The following is a 14,165-nucleotide window of genomic DNA, read 5'->3' on the forward strand; positions in this document are numbered from 1 at the left end:
AACAGCAGCTTTGTTAGAAGGTGGCTTCTCTCTCTGCATCTTCCGTAATACAGCTCTCCTGGGCTTACAGAGACCGTGGAGCTCACCAGAGCAAGGTTTGCAGGAAACTAAGAAAGTTCACATGGAACATTCCAAAACGTGTCCTCTGGAAGGGGGAGAGAACTTCACGGACCTTCATCTCTTCTGACCTGGAACGAACACTCCCCGAGGTTGCAAATGAATGTAACAGCTGAGAAGCACAGTCCTATCAGAACATTGAGGGATCTATTTCGGAGGGGGCCAGTTTAAAATCCATCAACAGGCATGAAATTAGGTTCAATCTTCCATGAAAAGAGAGAAGCGTTACCACAACAGCCGCCTTAAAATCTGCATAGTAACAGTGATGAGAACAACACAAGCTGAAAGGCCCTGAAAATCTATTTATTCAGACCTAACTAGCTATAAACTGATAAAAACATTTGCAAAGAACCGACTGGAACACCTAACACACTTTGACCAGGTAATCAATCCCACACACAAAAAAACCTGTGGGCGAAGACGCTGTCTGTAACGCGAGCATATGCACCAGGCACAGTAACCCTCAGGTCCGATCGGTACACGTGTCCGACACCGCTACCGTGACAACCCCGAAGTGCCACCTCGAAGAAAAAGCATGTGCCTTATGGAGACAGGTGGAAAAACTGATGCCAAGAAAAAACACAGGAAATAAACTTGCCTAGGCCCTATGATTCCATGTACAAACTCTTAGGCTCAATTCAATAAGAATCAAGTCTCACAAATGGTTGCTAAAGGCTCTTTAATAACAAGCCCTCAACTCCCAAACGTGCACATCCACCACTAGGACAGGCTCGTCCCATGAGCAGGGACCCTGTCCCCTCCCCAGCTCCAGCCTCGTGAACGGCCACCTCTGCTACCACAACTCAGAATACAAAATGAAATAAGAAAACGCTTGAGAGACTGTTTTTCGCTATCTGCTCCTATTGTACAAGTGGCTCCTGGACAAATTAACAAATTTTTACCTTGACAACTTCTTCTCTCTCAGGCAAGTATACCAAGATATGTTCCACTACAACACATTCTGCAAAAAACCAGACACTTAATAGTGAAAGACTTTACCGTTTAAACCGTCTCCTTCCTTTCCTTCCTAAAGAACGCTGAGTACCACTTTGTCTTTCCTCGGGAGCCCAGCCCAAGGCCAGATGGACGACCCTGCCCTCAGCAGCCCCTCGTGCTCCTAATCCCCCCTGGGGGCAGAATCACCTTGACAGAGCCCAGGAAAACGGACAGAAACAGGCCCCAAGGGAGGGCTCCTTCGCCTGCCAAGTCAAGGCTTTGGGACCTGCTACTGTATTTGCCAGGCCCAGATTATTAGAGTGCTTTTTATTTATTTATTTATTTTTTAATTTTTTTAACGTTTATTTATTTTTGGGACAGAGAGAGACAGAGCATGAACGGGCGAGGGGCAGAGAGAGAGGGAGACACAGAATCGGAAACAGGCTCCAGGCTCTGAGCCATCAGCGCAGAGCCTGACGCGGGGCTCGAACTCACGGACCGTGAGATCGTGACCTGGCTGAAGTCGGACGCTTAACCGACTGTGCCACCCAGGCGCCCCTAGAGTGCTTTTTAAAGAAAAAAGTTAAGTACTTCCATCAGACTTCTCCTGAATATCATTTTAAGTGATCTGTGAGAAGGGAAATACTTTATTTTGTTCATTGAAATTGTAATATTCCAGAATTAAGCATATAAGCATATAGGAGACTATGAGGAAAATCCTTGTACTGTATTTCAGGGAATACTGGTAACTAGAAAATAAACCATGATATAAAATAGATTCAGATAAATTTCACGGCATATATAGATAGGAAACCTGTCCACAAATACTGGTATAAGCAAGACACAAAACTAGAAATTTGAAGAAATTCCTACAAATTTGTAGGTCAATATCTGAGTTCAGTATCTGTATAAGCCTTACCCCCAACAAATGCAAAAATTAACTCAAAATGGATCACAGCCCAAAGCCTAAGAACTAAAACTATAAATTCTTAGTAGAAAACAGAATAATCTCTGGGACTTAGAAGCAGGAAATGGTTTCTTAGATGTGACATCAAAAGCACAAATAACAAAAACAAGTAACAAAGGAAAAAGTAGAAGACTGGACTTCATCAAAATTTAAGTTTTATACTTCAACTATCACACGTGATTTAAGAGAAGTTAAAACAGGGGCACCTGGATGGCTCAGTCAGTTAAGCGTCCAGCTCTTATTTTCGGCTCAGGTCATGATCTCACAGGTTGGTGAGACTGAACCCCCCACTGGGCTCTGTGCTGACAGTGCAGAGCCTGCCTGGGACTCTCTCTCCCTCTCTCTGCCCCTCCCCCACGCAGGCTCCCCCCGCCCCTCTCTTTTTTCCTCTCAAAATAAATAAATCAATAAATAAAGTTTTAAAAAAGAGAGAGAAGTAAAAACAGGTCCATCCACAAGTTTGTACAATAGTCACAGTAGCGTTATTCATATGAGCCAAAAAGCAGACACCCACATATCCATCAACTGGTGAGCGAAGCAACCAAACATGGTCTCTCCACACATCAAAAGCAGAGTACAGACACAGGCACCCACGTGCATGAGCCCTGAAACACTGGAACACATGGAAGAAACCATCACAAAGTCCACACACCGTAGGATTCCATCTACATGGAATGTCCAGAACAGAGAAACCCAGAGAGAGAGACGACCAGCAGCTGCCAGGGGTCAGGGGGAAAGAGACCAGAATGAGTGCTAATGGGCAAAGGATTGGTTTCTTGTCGAGAATAAAAATATTCTGAAATCAGACAGTGGTGACGGCTACATAATTCAGGAACATTCTAAAAACTACTCGATTGTACGCTTTAAAAGGGTGAATTGTACGGTATGTAGATTACATCTGAATAAAGCTGGAACAAAAGCTTAAAAAACTGGAACAAACCTTAAAGTAATAGCTTTAAAAGAACCCCAACACTGCGTTAATGCACGCAGTAAAAATACACACTAATCATGATAAATGACAGGAATGTGTGGGATGAACTAACTAGAACTGAACACCTGAGAGCAATAATTTCATTACTTTTTCTGCATCATATGCTCAAATTCAAAATGAAATGATCAAAACGCTAGTTTCAGACTTATGATCAGCTGTGGCCTGTGGTCTGTTATTTTCCAAAATGTCTCTGTGGTGTGCCCACTGTCCCTCCAGTCTGCCTCCAGGGCACCGCACCATCCCTACCGTACCCTCCCGTCTTGCACCCCAACCCTAGCAGGGGAGGGCCTTAGACCACATGCAAGCCTTCAAACAGGGCCATGTGTGCGGGCGTGCGGGTGCCATGAGGGCCGTCCTGGGCCAAGGGGGACACAGTGTCACCTGCTTCTCGCTCTCCAGAAAGGAGGACTCAACACAGGTTCATGTTTCTAGTCTGAGGTTGTTTTCTGTGACTACTGGGCACCGGGCTGTGGGGAATCCCGCACCAAACAAGACAGACCGGGGTCCTGATCTCACAGAGGGTGCTCACAACTCAGAAGTGATGCTTAAAGTGAAACTGTATTAAAACGTGTATTAAAGTACACGTTTTAAAAGTTTTAGACTCACTAGTGTGAAGAACCTTTTCTAGTCATTTGCACAGGGCCCGGCTCATGGGGAGATCAGCCCCACGCATCCCCAAGGTGGCCTCGTGCCCAAGCCTGGCACCTGCCACCTGCCTGTGCAGTCAGCAAACTGCGGTGACCAACGGGTTTCGCCACCTGAGGCCTAGATGATGAACGGGACAGCACCAGCCTACACGGGCCCAAAGCCTACGGCGGGCTTCGCTCTTCACACAAGTAAGAGAATCTGTTGACGTGGGGGATTCTGGAGGGGAGTTGAAATCGTTCTAACAAGTTTCATCTCAAACACTAAAAACGAAGACTGCAGAACAAAGCCCTATCACAGGGGGCGTGTCGGCATTGCACTGCAAATGCTCTGCACGGGCTTTCTTGTTTTCTTTTTTTTTTTTTTTTAAGTTCATTTATTTTGAGAGAGAGAGAGAGCATGAGCAGGGGAAGGGCAGAGAGAAGGAGAGAAACCCAAGTAGGCTCATCAGTGTGGGGCTCAATCCCACAAACAAAATGAGACCATGACCTGAGCTGAAACCTGGAGTTGGATGCTTCACTGACTGAGCCACCCGGGTGCCCTGTCTGCACAGGCTTCTTGCATGCTTTGAACTGCACTTAAGGTCTCTGGTCCAACACACAACAGATCACTCTCACATGTTCCAGTCCACGTGATGCCCTTCCCTAGAATCAAACCGTTTTTTTTTTTTAAATTAACTACTCTGATATTTCCAACAGTATGTTTTACTAAAACGATGGCCACTCATGTGTCGACAGAACGTCTGTTCAGCAGTGTGGGACGGTGCACTCCTGCCTGCACTGTTTTTGCTACATCACCTGACAAGCACTGGGACACTTCCTGGGGACAAGTTGCACTCCATCCCGGTTGCTATCACAAAATACAACCAAAATGAGTGGCTTATAAATAAGAATGAATTTATTCCCCACAGTCGTGGAGGCTGGCAGTCTGAGATCCGGCTGCCAGCAGGGCTGGGTCCCAACGAGGGCCCCCTTCCGGGTCACAGACCCTCTCGTGTCCTCTGCATGGGGTAAGGGAGTGGTCTGGGATCTGTTCTGTAAGGGCACTAATCCCAACCAGGAGGGCTCTACCCTCATGGCCTTATGTTCTCTCCAAAGGCCCCCACCTCCTAATACTAACACTTTTAGGGGTTAGGATTCCCACACGTGAATTTGGGGGGGGGGGTGGGGGACACACACACCTCGGACCCTAACAGGACAGAAGCAGGGCAGAATGCACAGAGGTGCTTACTTCTAGTGGGGCACATCTTCATACACTGGTGAAGAGGATTTTTGTGAAAGACATTTGGTGGCTAATGTCCACACCCAGAGGAGTTAACCTGCTGGTTATCAAACTGTAACAGGATGAGAACAGTAACTACCTTCCTTTGCCAAAACATCCAGCTCGCGTGGAAAATTCCCAGCTAAGGAATGACTGTTCAGACTAGTAACAATCATTTTACCCAGAGTTGCACATTAAGAAAAGGTCACTTAGCTGCGCTTGGTGTTTCGCTTTAACACACAGACCCCATGCTCTTCCTCACAGGCATCAGGGTGAAGATGTGGCCTGGGTCTCCCGCAGGAGGACAAAGAGCAGGGTAGGGTGCTGCTCACTCCCTCTCAATCGTTGGCTATTTTCCAAGGGGATGCAAGCAAATTAACAACAGCTTCTGATTTTGCTTTTCTCTTGGTCAGTTCTGGCATGCAGGCACTTAAAAAATGTTAACGGATACGTTTAAGATCTCCTTACTTCCAAACTGTATATCCGCACACATTCCTTAGGGGGGCATGCCAAAACCCATCTTTTATGTAACAAATCATTCCTCTCATCCTGGGGGACATGGTAAAATCTATTTTCATGACACACCCTCATTCATCAAAATATTATTTCTGTGACTTCTGTAAAAGCCCTAAATCCCTTCTGATCTCCACTTATTATAAATAAACAATGATCAGGAAAGGACTTGGGTCCCAATTCCCAATCACTTGCCTAGTCAAAAATTCTCCCTCATATCCAAATGAAGGGGAAAGGACCCTAGTTACCACAGTAACACTGAATCACAATGCATCTGGTCTGTCTTTACTAAGGAGGCCAAATGTATTTCGACCCTGGTCACCTTCCAACAAGCTCCCTGGCGGAGCCCGTGCATGCAGGCCCTAAAGCGCATGTGCAGTAATAACGGGACGCTGTGGCAGCACAGTCCCAGGTAAGCACTCCGTACCCCCGTCGGGGAGCAGGCAGTGGTCACGCACAGACTCCGAGTGGCCCCAGGAGCAGGGCTGCTGACAGGAAGGCTGACAGGAACGCCGCCTTCCGGCCTGAAGGGCTACGCGCAGGGAGCTCTGAGCAGAGCCACCTGCTATGCGACATCAGTTCACCAGCATCACTGGTCAGCCCACCCCTCCCCCCACCCCAAGACAGCACCTGCCGATGGGGTGAGGAGGGGCTTCGGGGCTGGTACCCAGCAGGTGCCATCCCTGGGAGCCACGCCCAACTGGCGCCAAGAGCCTCAGAGCACTGCCTCTGGGAACGAACCTGATCCCAGGCCACTGGACAAGCAGGACTTCACCTCTTCAGCATTCAGGTCCCCTCCTGCAGTGTGTGTCCCTCTTCCTCCCCGCTGTGCATAGATAGTAAGCGGTTCCCAACCCACAGACGCTGCGCCGGGAAAACTGCAGAGCCCAGGCCTTCTGAGAAGCTCCTCACTGCAGAGGAAAAACTCCGTGTGGCTTTACTGGCTGTTGGTCCTCTGTGCCTGATGCTGGAACCTGTCCGTCAGCCTGTGGCGGATTCTCTGTTTGGCTGACAGAGCAGGTGCTGAGTAAGGTCCAGCGCCCTCCAGTGCCCGTCCCCTCCCTAGAGCATCAGCAGGTCAGCCATGTCCCCTACTTCATGACAGACTAGGCTGCTAGCTCTTGGCCACCCTCCCCTCCAAGCCTCCACCTGACAGTGGTGATGGCTGCGGCTGGGGGGTTCACTGCAAGTCCAGCCAAGTCCTCCCAGGGGCCAGGCCGTCTCTCACAGGCTGTGAAAACACTCTGAAATGTGGAAGAAGGGCTCTGCCTTGATTAAAACAGAGTTTCTCAAGTCACGCTGAATCCCAAGCCACAGTAATCCAGAGCCTTCCCTTGCTTCAGCCCTTCAACCATTTTTAAGAAGTTTCCTACGGAAACTTAGCCCGCTCTCTCAGCAATACTGCCGTCTAGAAGTCCGTCGTGTTTAGAGCAGTTCCTTTCCTGTTTAAAACTCTGCCTCAGCAAACGTGACATGAGCTACTAGGGTGCCACGTGCTGCGTAGGAAATGGAAGGTGCAGAGATGACATGACAGGACGTGCCCAGCCTCACACCATGCTGTCACAGAACAGAACTCAGTGGCAAAGCCATTCTATTAGCCTCAAGCCTACTTGGGCCCATGTGTGAGGGGAACCATAACCTTGCTCATGAGACCCAGACTCAAAGTCCAGGTGGGTCTTCAGAACCAAAATCGACACAGGTTGTCTGAAGAGCAGTTTTTCCTGACCATCTTTTTTCCCTGTGATAAGCCTCTAAAAGGTAGTAAGAAAATAACTGCATCTAGCTACACATTTCAGAGGTTGCCCATGGGGTGGTCCTAGGAAAGCCGGGAGCAGTGGTCACTGTGCTCAGAGTAAGTGGAACAAGAAACTGCTGGCTTCGGCACAGCACGTTCTCGAGTCTTGCGCATTTAACGGGGATGCGTAATTTAAAGGAGGGAACAAGGACTGGGTGGCTGGACATCACCAAAGGGTATAATAAGGATTTATGACTCTAGAAGAATACCTTATCTCATAGGAAAATAAAAAGTCAAAGCCAGTTCTCCAAATCTGACTAAAGCAGAAAGCGATAGAGCATGTTGGACTTTCAGAAATTTCTAGAAACTCCACATCCTACTCAAACCAACTTTAAAAGTTCTTTATTAAAGGGGGTGCAACTGCTCCCTCTCACTGCCAAAAAAAATTCAAGCTGGAAAAACATAATTAAGAGGTCCAACATGCTCACACAAAACAATATGGCGCCGGGAAGGGGTTCTTTAGAAATAAATTCCTGGCGCCTTTTTACTAAAGTAAATCAGCTATTAACACAACGTGAATAGTGCAGGGGAGAAGAGAACATCATTTCTCAGAGCAGGGGGCAGAGGGTCTCAGCAGCCCGCGCCCACGTCATAAGGAGCTCAGACACACCCAGCAGGACACAGAGGGACGCTCACAAAGTCCTGTCCCCAGGCTGCCTCTACTCCACGGCAAAAACATTCAGGCTCCACGAACAACATGAGAAATGGAAAGAGAAGTCTAGTTGGTTTCTAAAAACCACTTAAACTCCTTTTCACAAATCTGTGAATACACAGACTGGGCTTAGATTAGGAGAGGAGAGGGCGGGGAGGAGACCGAGGGTTCCGGGAAGTGGTACTCTTACAAAATCCGTACTCCACAGATGGGAGATGGTTCAAGCTTATTTCTCGAGAGCTTTCTTCAGCTGAATCCCCCAGCTGTAACAAGGTCCAGGTCTTTCTCCACTGCCCAAACGTGAATGCACAATTTCTCCTTTTGGGAGAGGATTATGCTGAAAATTAGTGTTGCATAAATACCGTTACCTTTTCTGGTGAAAAACTCCTTGGAATATTTTCCCAACATAGCGTATTTTCGAGGGACTTTCCCCAGCAGTTCAATGATCAATGCTATGTGATCTGCATTGGGAAACATTGCCAGCAAAACAGAAACACACGACAGTTTAATCAGTACACTGCATGCAGACACTGCTACCGCCCGCGCAGACAGAAACAGAGCGCGACCTGTATGATCCAAGCACAGGCTCTGCCGGTGCCGCCGGATGCACAGGGGGACCGTGGCAAGGTCAAGTGCGGTCTTCCCTGTCAACTTTTAAATCAGCACAGGAATTTCGCTAGGTTGCCTTTCGAATTTAGGAGAAATGTCTGCCATCATTCGCGCTACAATCAGTGGTGCTATCCCGTTTCTGTCTGCATCGTGGCGCTTTTCAAAAAGAAGAGGTACTACCTCTGCGATTGAAGAATTCCCGAGAATATTTTCCAGATAGAGCAAAGTGCCTTGGGATACTGCCTAGCAGCTCTATGATGTGGGCTATGTGGTCTATGGAGGAGAGAAAAACAGGACATGGGAATGGGAGGGGCAAAGGGAAGGATGGGATAAAAGAAGAGGGAAAAAAATTGAAATTAGTAAAAAATCAGAAATAGACTCAAATCAACAATGTCTGCAGCACATCCATGCAGAGGCTTCTGGGGCTGGCAGGCCTCAGGCACCATCTGGAACATCGGACGGTGACTGACGCCAGCTCACCCCTGGCCACCCCAGCACTGTAAGCAAATAAGCATGGAGATGGTCAGCTTTACGGATGGAATTCAGGCCAGAATTCCCAGGTTTTCAGCTCAGCTCCCTGACAGGACAGTGAAATGGGCAGATCGGTGGACAAAAGGACCACAGAGAAGCCTCGGGGGTCGCACAGCCTGTCCTTCCCTGGCTGCTGAGCGCCAGGCCGAGGCCAGCAGGAAGGAGAGGTGGCCCCAGGCCACGGGCAGAGCTGCCTGTCCACTGTGCCTGAGGGGGCTTCAAGCTCAGGGGAAAGCATCTCGACTGGGCGTTTGAAAACCAAAACACAGCTCTATTTCGGTAGGGAAACACAATACTCTCCAGAAGCTCAGGCCTCTCAGGAGGCCCAGCCTGAGGTATCTGGCAGGCGGCAATACTCACCTTCATCCCTGGAATAGTCTTCCCCAGAATGCGGTTCAAACAAATAATCTCCCGTTGCCAGCTCAAATGCCTAGGACACAACAGATGACATGCTAAGCACTTCAAAGACACTGGCCCCCGAGGCAGCAACTTTCTCTCCTTATACAAGAGACCCACGTTTTCCGAGGACCTGATCAAACCCACGAGCCTTCTAAAAGAGCTCAACACCAACTTTTTTCTTTCAACTCTGAACTTCCTAAAAGTTCAAAGAAGCTTCAGAAATTTTCCTATATTCCCTTTACTGGAGGACGTAAAGGCTGTGTCCTCTCCTCATTTTGCGAGAAGCACAGCGACAAGCAGCTGTGTGCAGGCCCGGGGGGAGGGGAACGTGCTCCAGCTCTGGACGGTGGGACAGGGACTCAGGCCTGCCCTCCCCCACGCAGGCTCATCGGGTCCCGGGAAAGCGGGCACTGCCGCTCTCTTGAAGCAAAGACCCTCGTGCCTTGGTAACCAGGAGCTATTTTCAGCATCTCATCAATTCTGCCACTTCTGACTCAAGCAAAGGAAAACCTCGAGCCAAACAGAAGGCTCTGAGCCCTGGGCCAGGAGGAGCCAGGTGAGGAGGCCAAGGAGGGCCGGCCTGCCTCTAGGGCTACCACTACCCCCAGCATGCCCTTTGTTTCCATTTCTGCCACACACTCTTCTCCCCTTGTTCTAAAAAAAAAAAAAAAAAGAACAAAAAAAAGCTCAGGACCACAGGTTTAATTTGCTAATGTTATAGAAAGATGGCAACTGCTATTGCTCTGCTGATGGAATACCACGTTTAAAAATTTTTTTTGTTGTTTTTTAAAGGAAAAGGCTAAATCCTATTTTTGGTTTTTCTATACTTACTTCTATTTTGTATTAGATCTTGTGGTTCTGAAAGGTGCTCAGGGGCCTAGACCTCTGTCACAGATGCCTGCAGATCAGGGCCCTCCTCACTCCCACCCCTGATGAACCATCACCGCATCCACCCATTTCCTCTTTCTGTTCATGACCAGAGTGGGTCAGGAGGGGGTCTCCTAGCACTGTCTTTAACAAACCGAAGGTGGACGCACTCAGGCCAGGACCACATCTCTTCACCATTTTTTTGGTTTGTTTGTTTGTTTATTTAAAGAAAGGAGGGCAGTGGGGTGACAAGATGGTTGTCAGCAGCCCCATGACAGCATCGGTGCATGAACTCAGGATCCCACAGGACACGGACATGCCCATCCCAGCCCGTCCCAGCACCGAGTAAGCTGGTCACGCAGGCGCTGCAGGGCCAGGGAAAGTCCTTACCGGGGGCCTCTCCTCTCCACACAACCCCACATCTGGCCACAAATCCAAGGGGAAAATTGAACAGCCAGAAGGGTCTTCCCCGCCCAGGACACAACTAAGCAGCCTACAAGCCATGAGGAAAGGGTGAAACCCTAATGGAGAAGAAGCCACTGCGAATGCTCTGTGGAGAGGGCCACGGCTGCTCCTTAACCCTCCCCTGAGAACTCTCTCTCCTCACACATTTTCAAACACATTTCAATCAGGTTGAATTTATTTCTTACAGCCTAACACTAAGGTAGGTCAACTGAGTGTTCTTTGAAAGACGACTGTTTCGATTAGCACCCACGTGTTTCCAATGAAACACTCAAGTCAAAGAAGCCTACAAAGAAATGGTTTAAAAGAGAAAAGGAAGATGTGAGGGAAGATGGGGGCTCACGTGTGTGTCATCTGGTCCCAGTTCTCTGGGGAGTGACAAGACTTCCTTAACAGGAAGGCCACATGTGACAGAGCTGATGCAGAAATTCCGATGGAAATTGGGCCCTCATGCTTCACGACCTGCCTTCACGCCGGTTAAAGATTACTGCCTTCAACTCCGTAGGTTACTCCTGATATAATCTCTATTGTTACTGTTTTCATGCTTGGGAATCTTGGATGCCTTCGTCTGTACTTGACCAGACCCCCTTGGGAGACGTTCCCCTGGAGCAAACTCTGTTCTCAGGTCCTGGGGAGACCAGACACCTCTTTCTTGAAATGCCCTCCCCCCCACACCAAGTACCCGATTCTGAATAAATAAGGTCACCTATTCTTTCTGTGATGGGACCAGTGCTGAACAAGTGAACTTTGCCAGTCTGCCTTTTCTTATTTCTAGGGCACTGACTATGGCTCACCACGGAGCCTGTAGACGTTACCTGCTCTGGGCCTGTGACACACAAGCGCATAGCAATCGATGCCTCGGCCCACGCAGAATTTTTAGATCACATACACTTATGTTGGGAGGGGCCCCAAGACTCAAGAAAAGGAAAAGAGGTTCAACGGGACACATATCTCAGTTTCTCTGCCTCATTCTGGTGCTCTCCTCCGGCTCTAAGAGCCCTCCTCCACGATGAGAGCAAAGACATCAGCTGACACGCAGGAGCTCACGACCCCAGTAGGGCCTCTGCAAGTCTTCATGCCATTTATGCCATCAAAGGACTCCAGGCCTCACCACCAAGAACAACTAGAGCTTTAGTATAGACTGGAATTATGAATTTAATATAATATTATGTTTCTAAACTTCGACAAAAGGACAGGAGTGGAGAAACACCGCCTCATGTTTACCAGGTTGTCTGAAAGAACAGAAGGGGACCTCTCAGCCTTGGCCTTCAGGGATGGGAGGTGGGGATGGGGAACGATGGCTTGCCCCCCATCCAGAACAATCACGCTTCCAACATCTGCCTCATTAAAACAACAACAACCCGTAAGCGGCCTTTGAGGCACCGAGGGAGCTTATGCTTCGTCTGAGGGGAGCAGGAGGCAGGAGAAAGGAGATGGACTCTAGCACTGTTCACAGCAGCAGGAGTGGCCAGGGTGTGAAGACTGTGTGGAGGGGCGAGTCCTAATCTAATGGAAGGCAAGACAGACAACCTGGTATAAAATCGCACTGAGCTCCACCATTATTCTCCTGCCTCTGTGATCTTGTCCTATTTTTCCGGTTATATCACCAAAATTTAACACCCCAAATTAGAAGCACAGGATTTCAGAGTTGAAAGAGCTCTTGGAGTCTAATTCAGGGCCCCTCCTGTGTTGCTGGGGACAAGTAAGGCCTGACCTCACCACATCCTGGAATGGAACATTTCTCCCCCGAAGCTCCAATTTTTGAAAGTGCTCCCTTCCTACTGACCTAACCTCTGCTTCCCACCGCGTCCGGGCCCTCCGCCCCCTCCTGCCCTCTGGACCTCACTCCTCTCTGCACAGCAGCCTCCAAATTCAAAGCAGCCATCACATGCCCACCAATCTTTTTAACTGTTCTTTTCCATGTCTCACACAGCAAAGACTGAAGTTTTTGATACTCACTGAAAAACTTAATTTTAAAAATTATCTGGTATTATTTGTCAGAGCAACGTGGGACCAGAAAGGCACGATGTTTCCAATCTGTTTGGCCACATCTGTTGCCTCAGATCTTGATAATTTTACACAAACAACTACTATTTTTCCATATTGTCCAGCACCATGCTTCTTGCTGTAGCACCAGGGGGCATATGATACAGCAAACTCAGAAGAATTGTTAATCTTTGAATAACAGACAATTACATATATTGCCTGTTGCTCTTTTTAGTGAGAAGAAAAGTGCCAAGCTTTACACATACAGTCTTTCATTTTAAATATATCAGAGAATTTGGGGGGGGGGATGGAATAAGAAAAACATGAAATAGCACCCCCTTTTCCATACACACACACACACACACACACACACACACACACACCCTTCCAGCACGGGACCACAAAGCACAACCCACTTAGAGGAAGGTGCTGAACTGGCTAGGAAACAGGGCCAAGAAAGAGAAACTGAAATCGGCTTATGGAAGAGGGCCCACCGGTGGCTCATCAATTCACAGGTCGGCAGCAAGTGAGAAAATGATGCGCTGGTGAGGGCCGGGGGAGGGTCTAGACACAAGTAAACCCGCGATGCAGCCCAAACCAGTATGATACACAGCGGGGAGAGGTGTCCTGAGACCCCGAGAGAAAACATCTCCGTCTTCTCTATGGGAACAGACTCCATCAAAGGGACGATGGGCGGCTACTGGTGTCTCAGAAATCAGTGGACAGCCCACAGCAACAAGCCAGAATATTCTCTAGATTTGGCCTTATATATAAAGGAGGAGAGATTAAACACTGGTGTGTGGGGAAATCCTTTTCCTTGTCAGTAAGGATAGAAGGTCTGTCAGAGGTCACTGAGAAGGGCTCCCGCCTTTCGACCTCAGACAATCTTTCCTGAAGACACTGCTGTCTCATCCTCCTCCACGGCACGAGGGAAGGGTACAGCCCGCAATCTTTCAGAAACCAGACAGAATTACTTGAAGCCATTTTGCCACCACAGAGGAGGCTGTGATTCCTGGGGGTGGTGGGCTGAAGAGGGCCTTGAGTAGAGGTCGTCTGTCACAAGACCAAAGCAGGCTAAACCCTAGAACACGTCTGAGAAGAATTCTTCCAACTCTCAAGGCGCTCAAGACAGCAACCTTGCCCTCACTCATCCCACAGCAGACGTACTCCGCAGTCGGGAAAACTCAGACCACATGTACTGGTGAGACTGTCCCATGATAAGCGCTGCGGGATGGGCCTTTACATTGAAGGAAATGGCCAAGGCCGTTCTTACCATGCATGCTGTGCTCCAAATGTCAGCAGGTGTGCTGTAACCTGCCCCTATTAAAACCTCTATGGATCTATACTGACGCGTCTGGATGTCTTCTGTGAAGTGTTTATGCTGGAAGGGAACACACTGTATTAGTACAGAGGAAAACAGACATGCAAAAAGAAA

General features: G+C 48.6%; 1 protein-coding gene across 7 annotated transcripts in view; it reads right to left on the reverse strand.

The window, feature by feature from the left end:
* Positions 1 to 14,165, reverse strand: part of SRPK2 (SRSF protein kinase 2) — a 255,446-nt gene that overhangs the window by 3,917 nt on the left and 237,364 nt on the right. For 4 of the 7 annotated variants that reach the window (XM_040472878.1, XM_040472881.1, XM_040472880.1 and 1 more), the window contains exons 12-15: positions 14,004 to 14,111; positions 9,377 to 9,446; positions 8,666 to 8,758; positions 8,245 to 8,337 (exon numbers count right to left, since the gene is read on the reverse strand). In XM_040472878.1, coding sequence (XP_040328812.1) covers positions 8,245 to 8,337; positions 8,666 to 8,758; positions 9,377 to 9,446; positions 14,004 to 14,111 — 364 coding nt within the window. Of the gene's footprint in view, positions 1 to 1,019; positions 1,079 to 8,244; positions 8,338 to 8,665; positions 8,759 to 9,376; positions 9,447 to 14,003; positions 14,112 to 14,165 lie in introns of all 7 variants that reach the window. The other 3 variants (XM_040472884.1, XM_040472883.1, XM_040472882.1) reach the window with 3 other exon arrangements.

Source organism: Herpailurus yagouaroundi, unplaced genomic scaffold, assembly GCF_014898765.1.
Source record: "Herpailurus yagouaroundi ecotype Mexico unplaced genomic scaffold, PumYag 100, whole genome shotgun sequence".
NCBI lineage: Eukaryota > Metazoa > Chordata > Mammalia > Carnivora > Felidae > Herpailurus > Herpailurus yagouaroundi.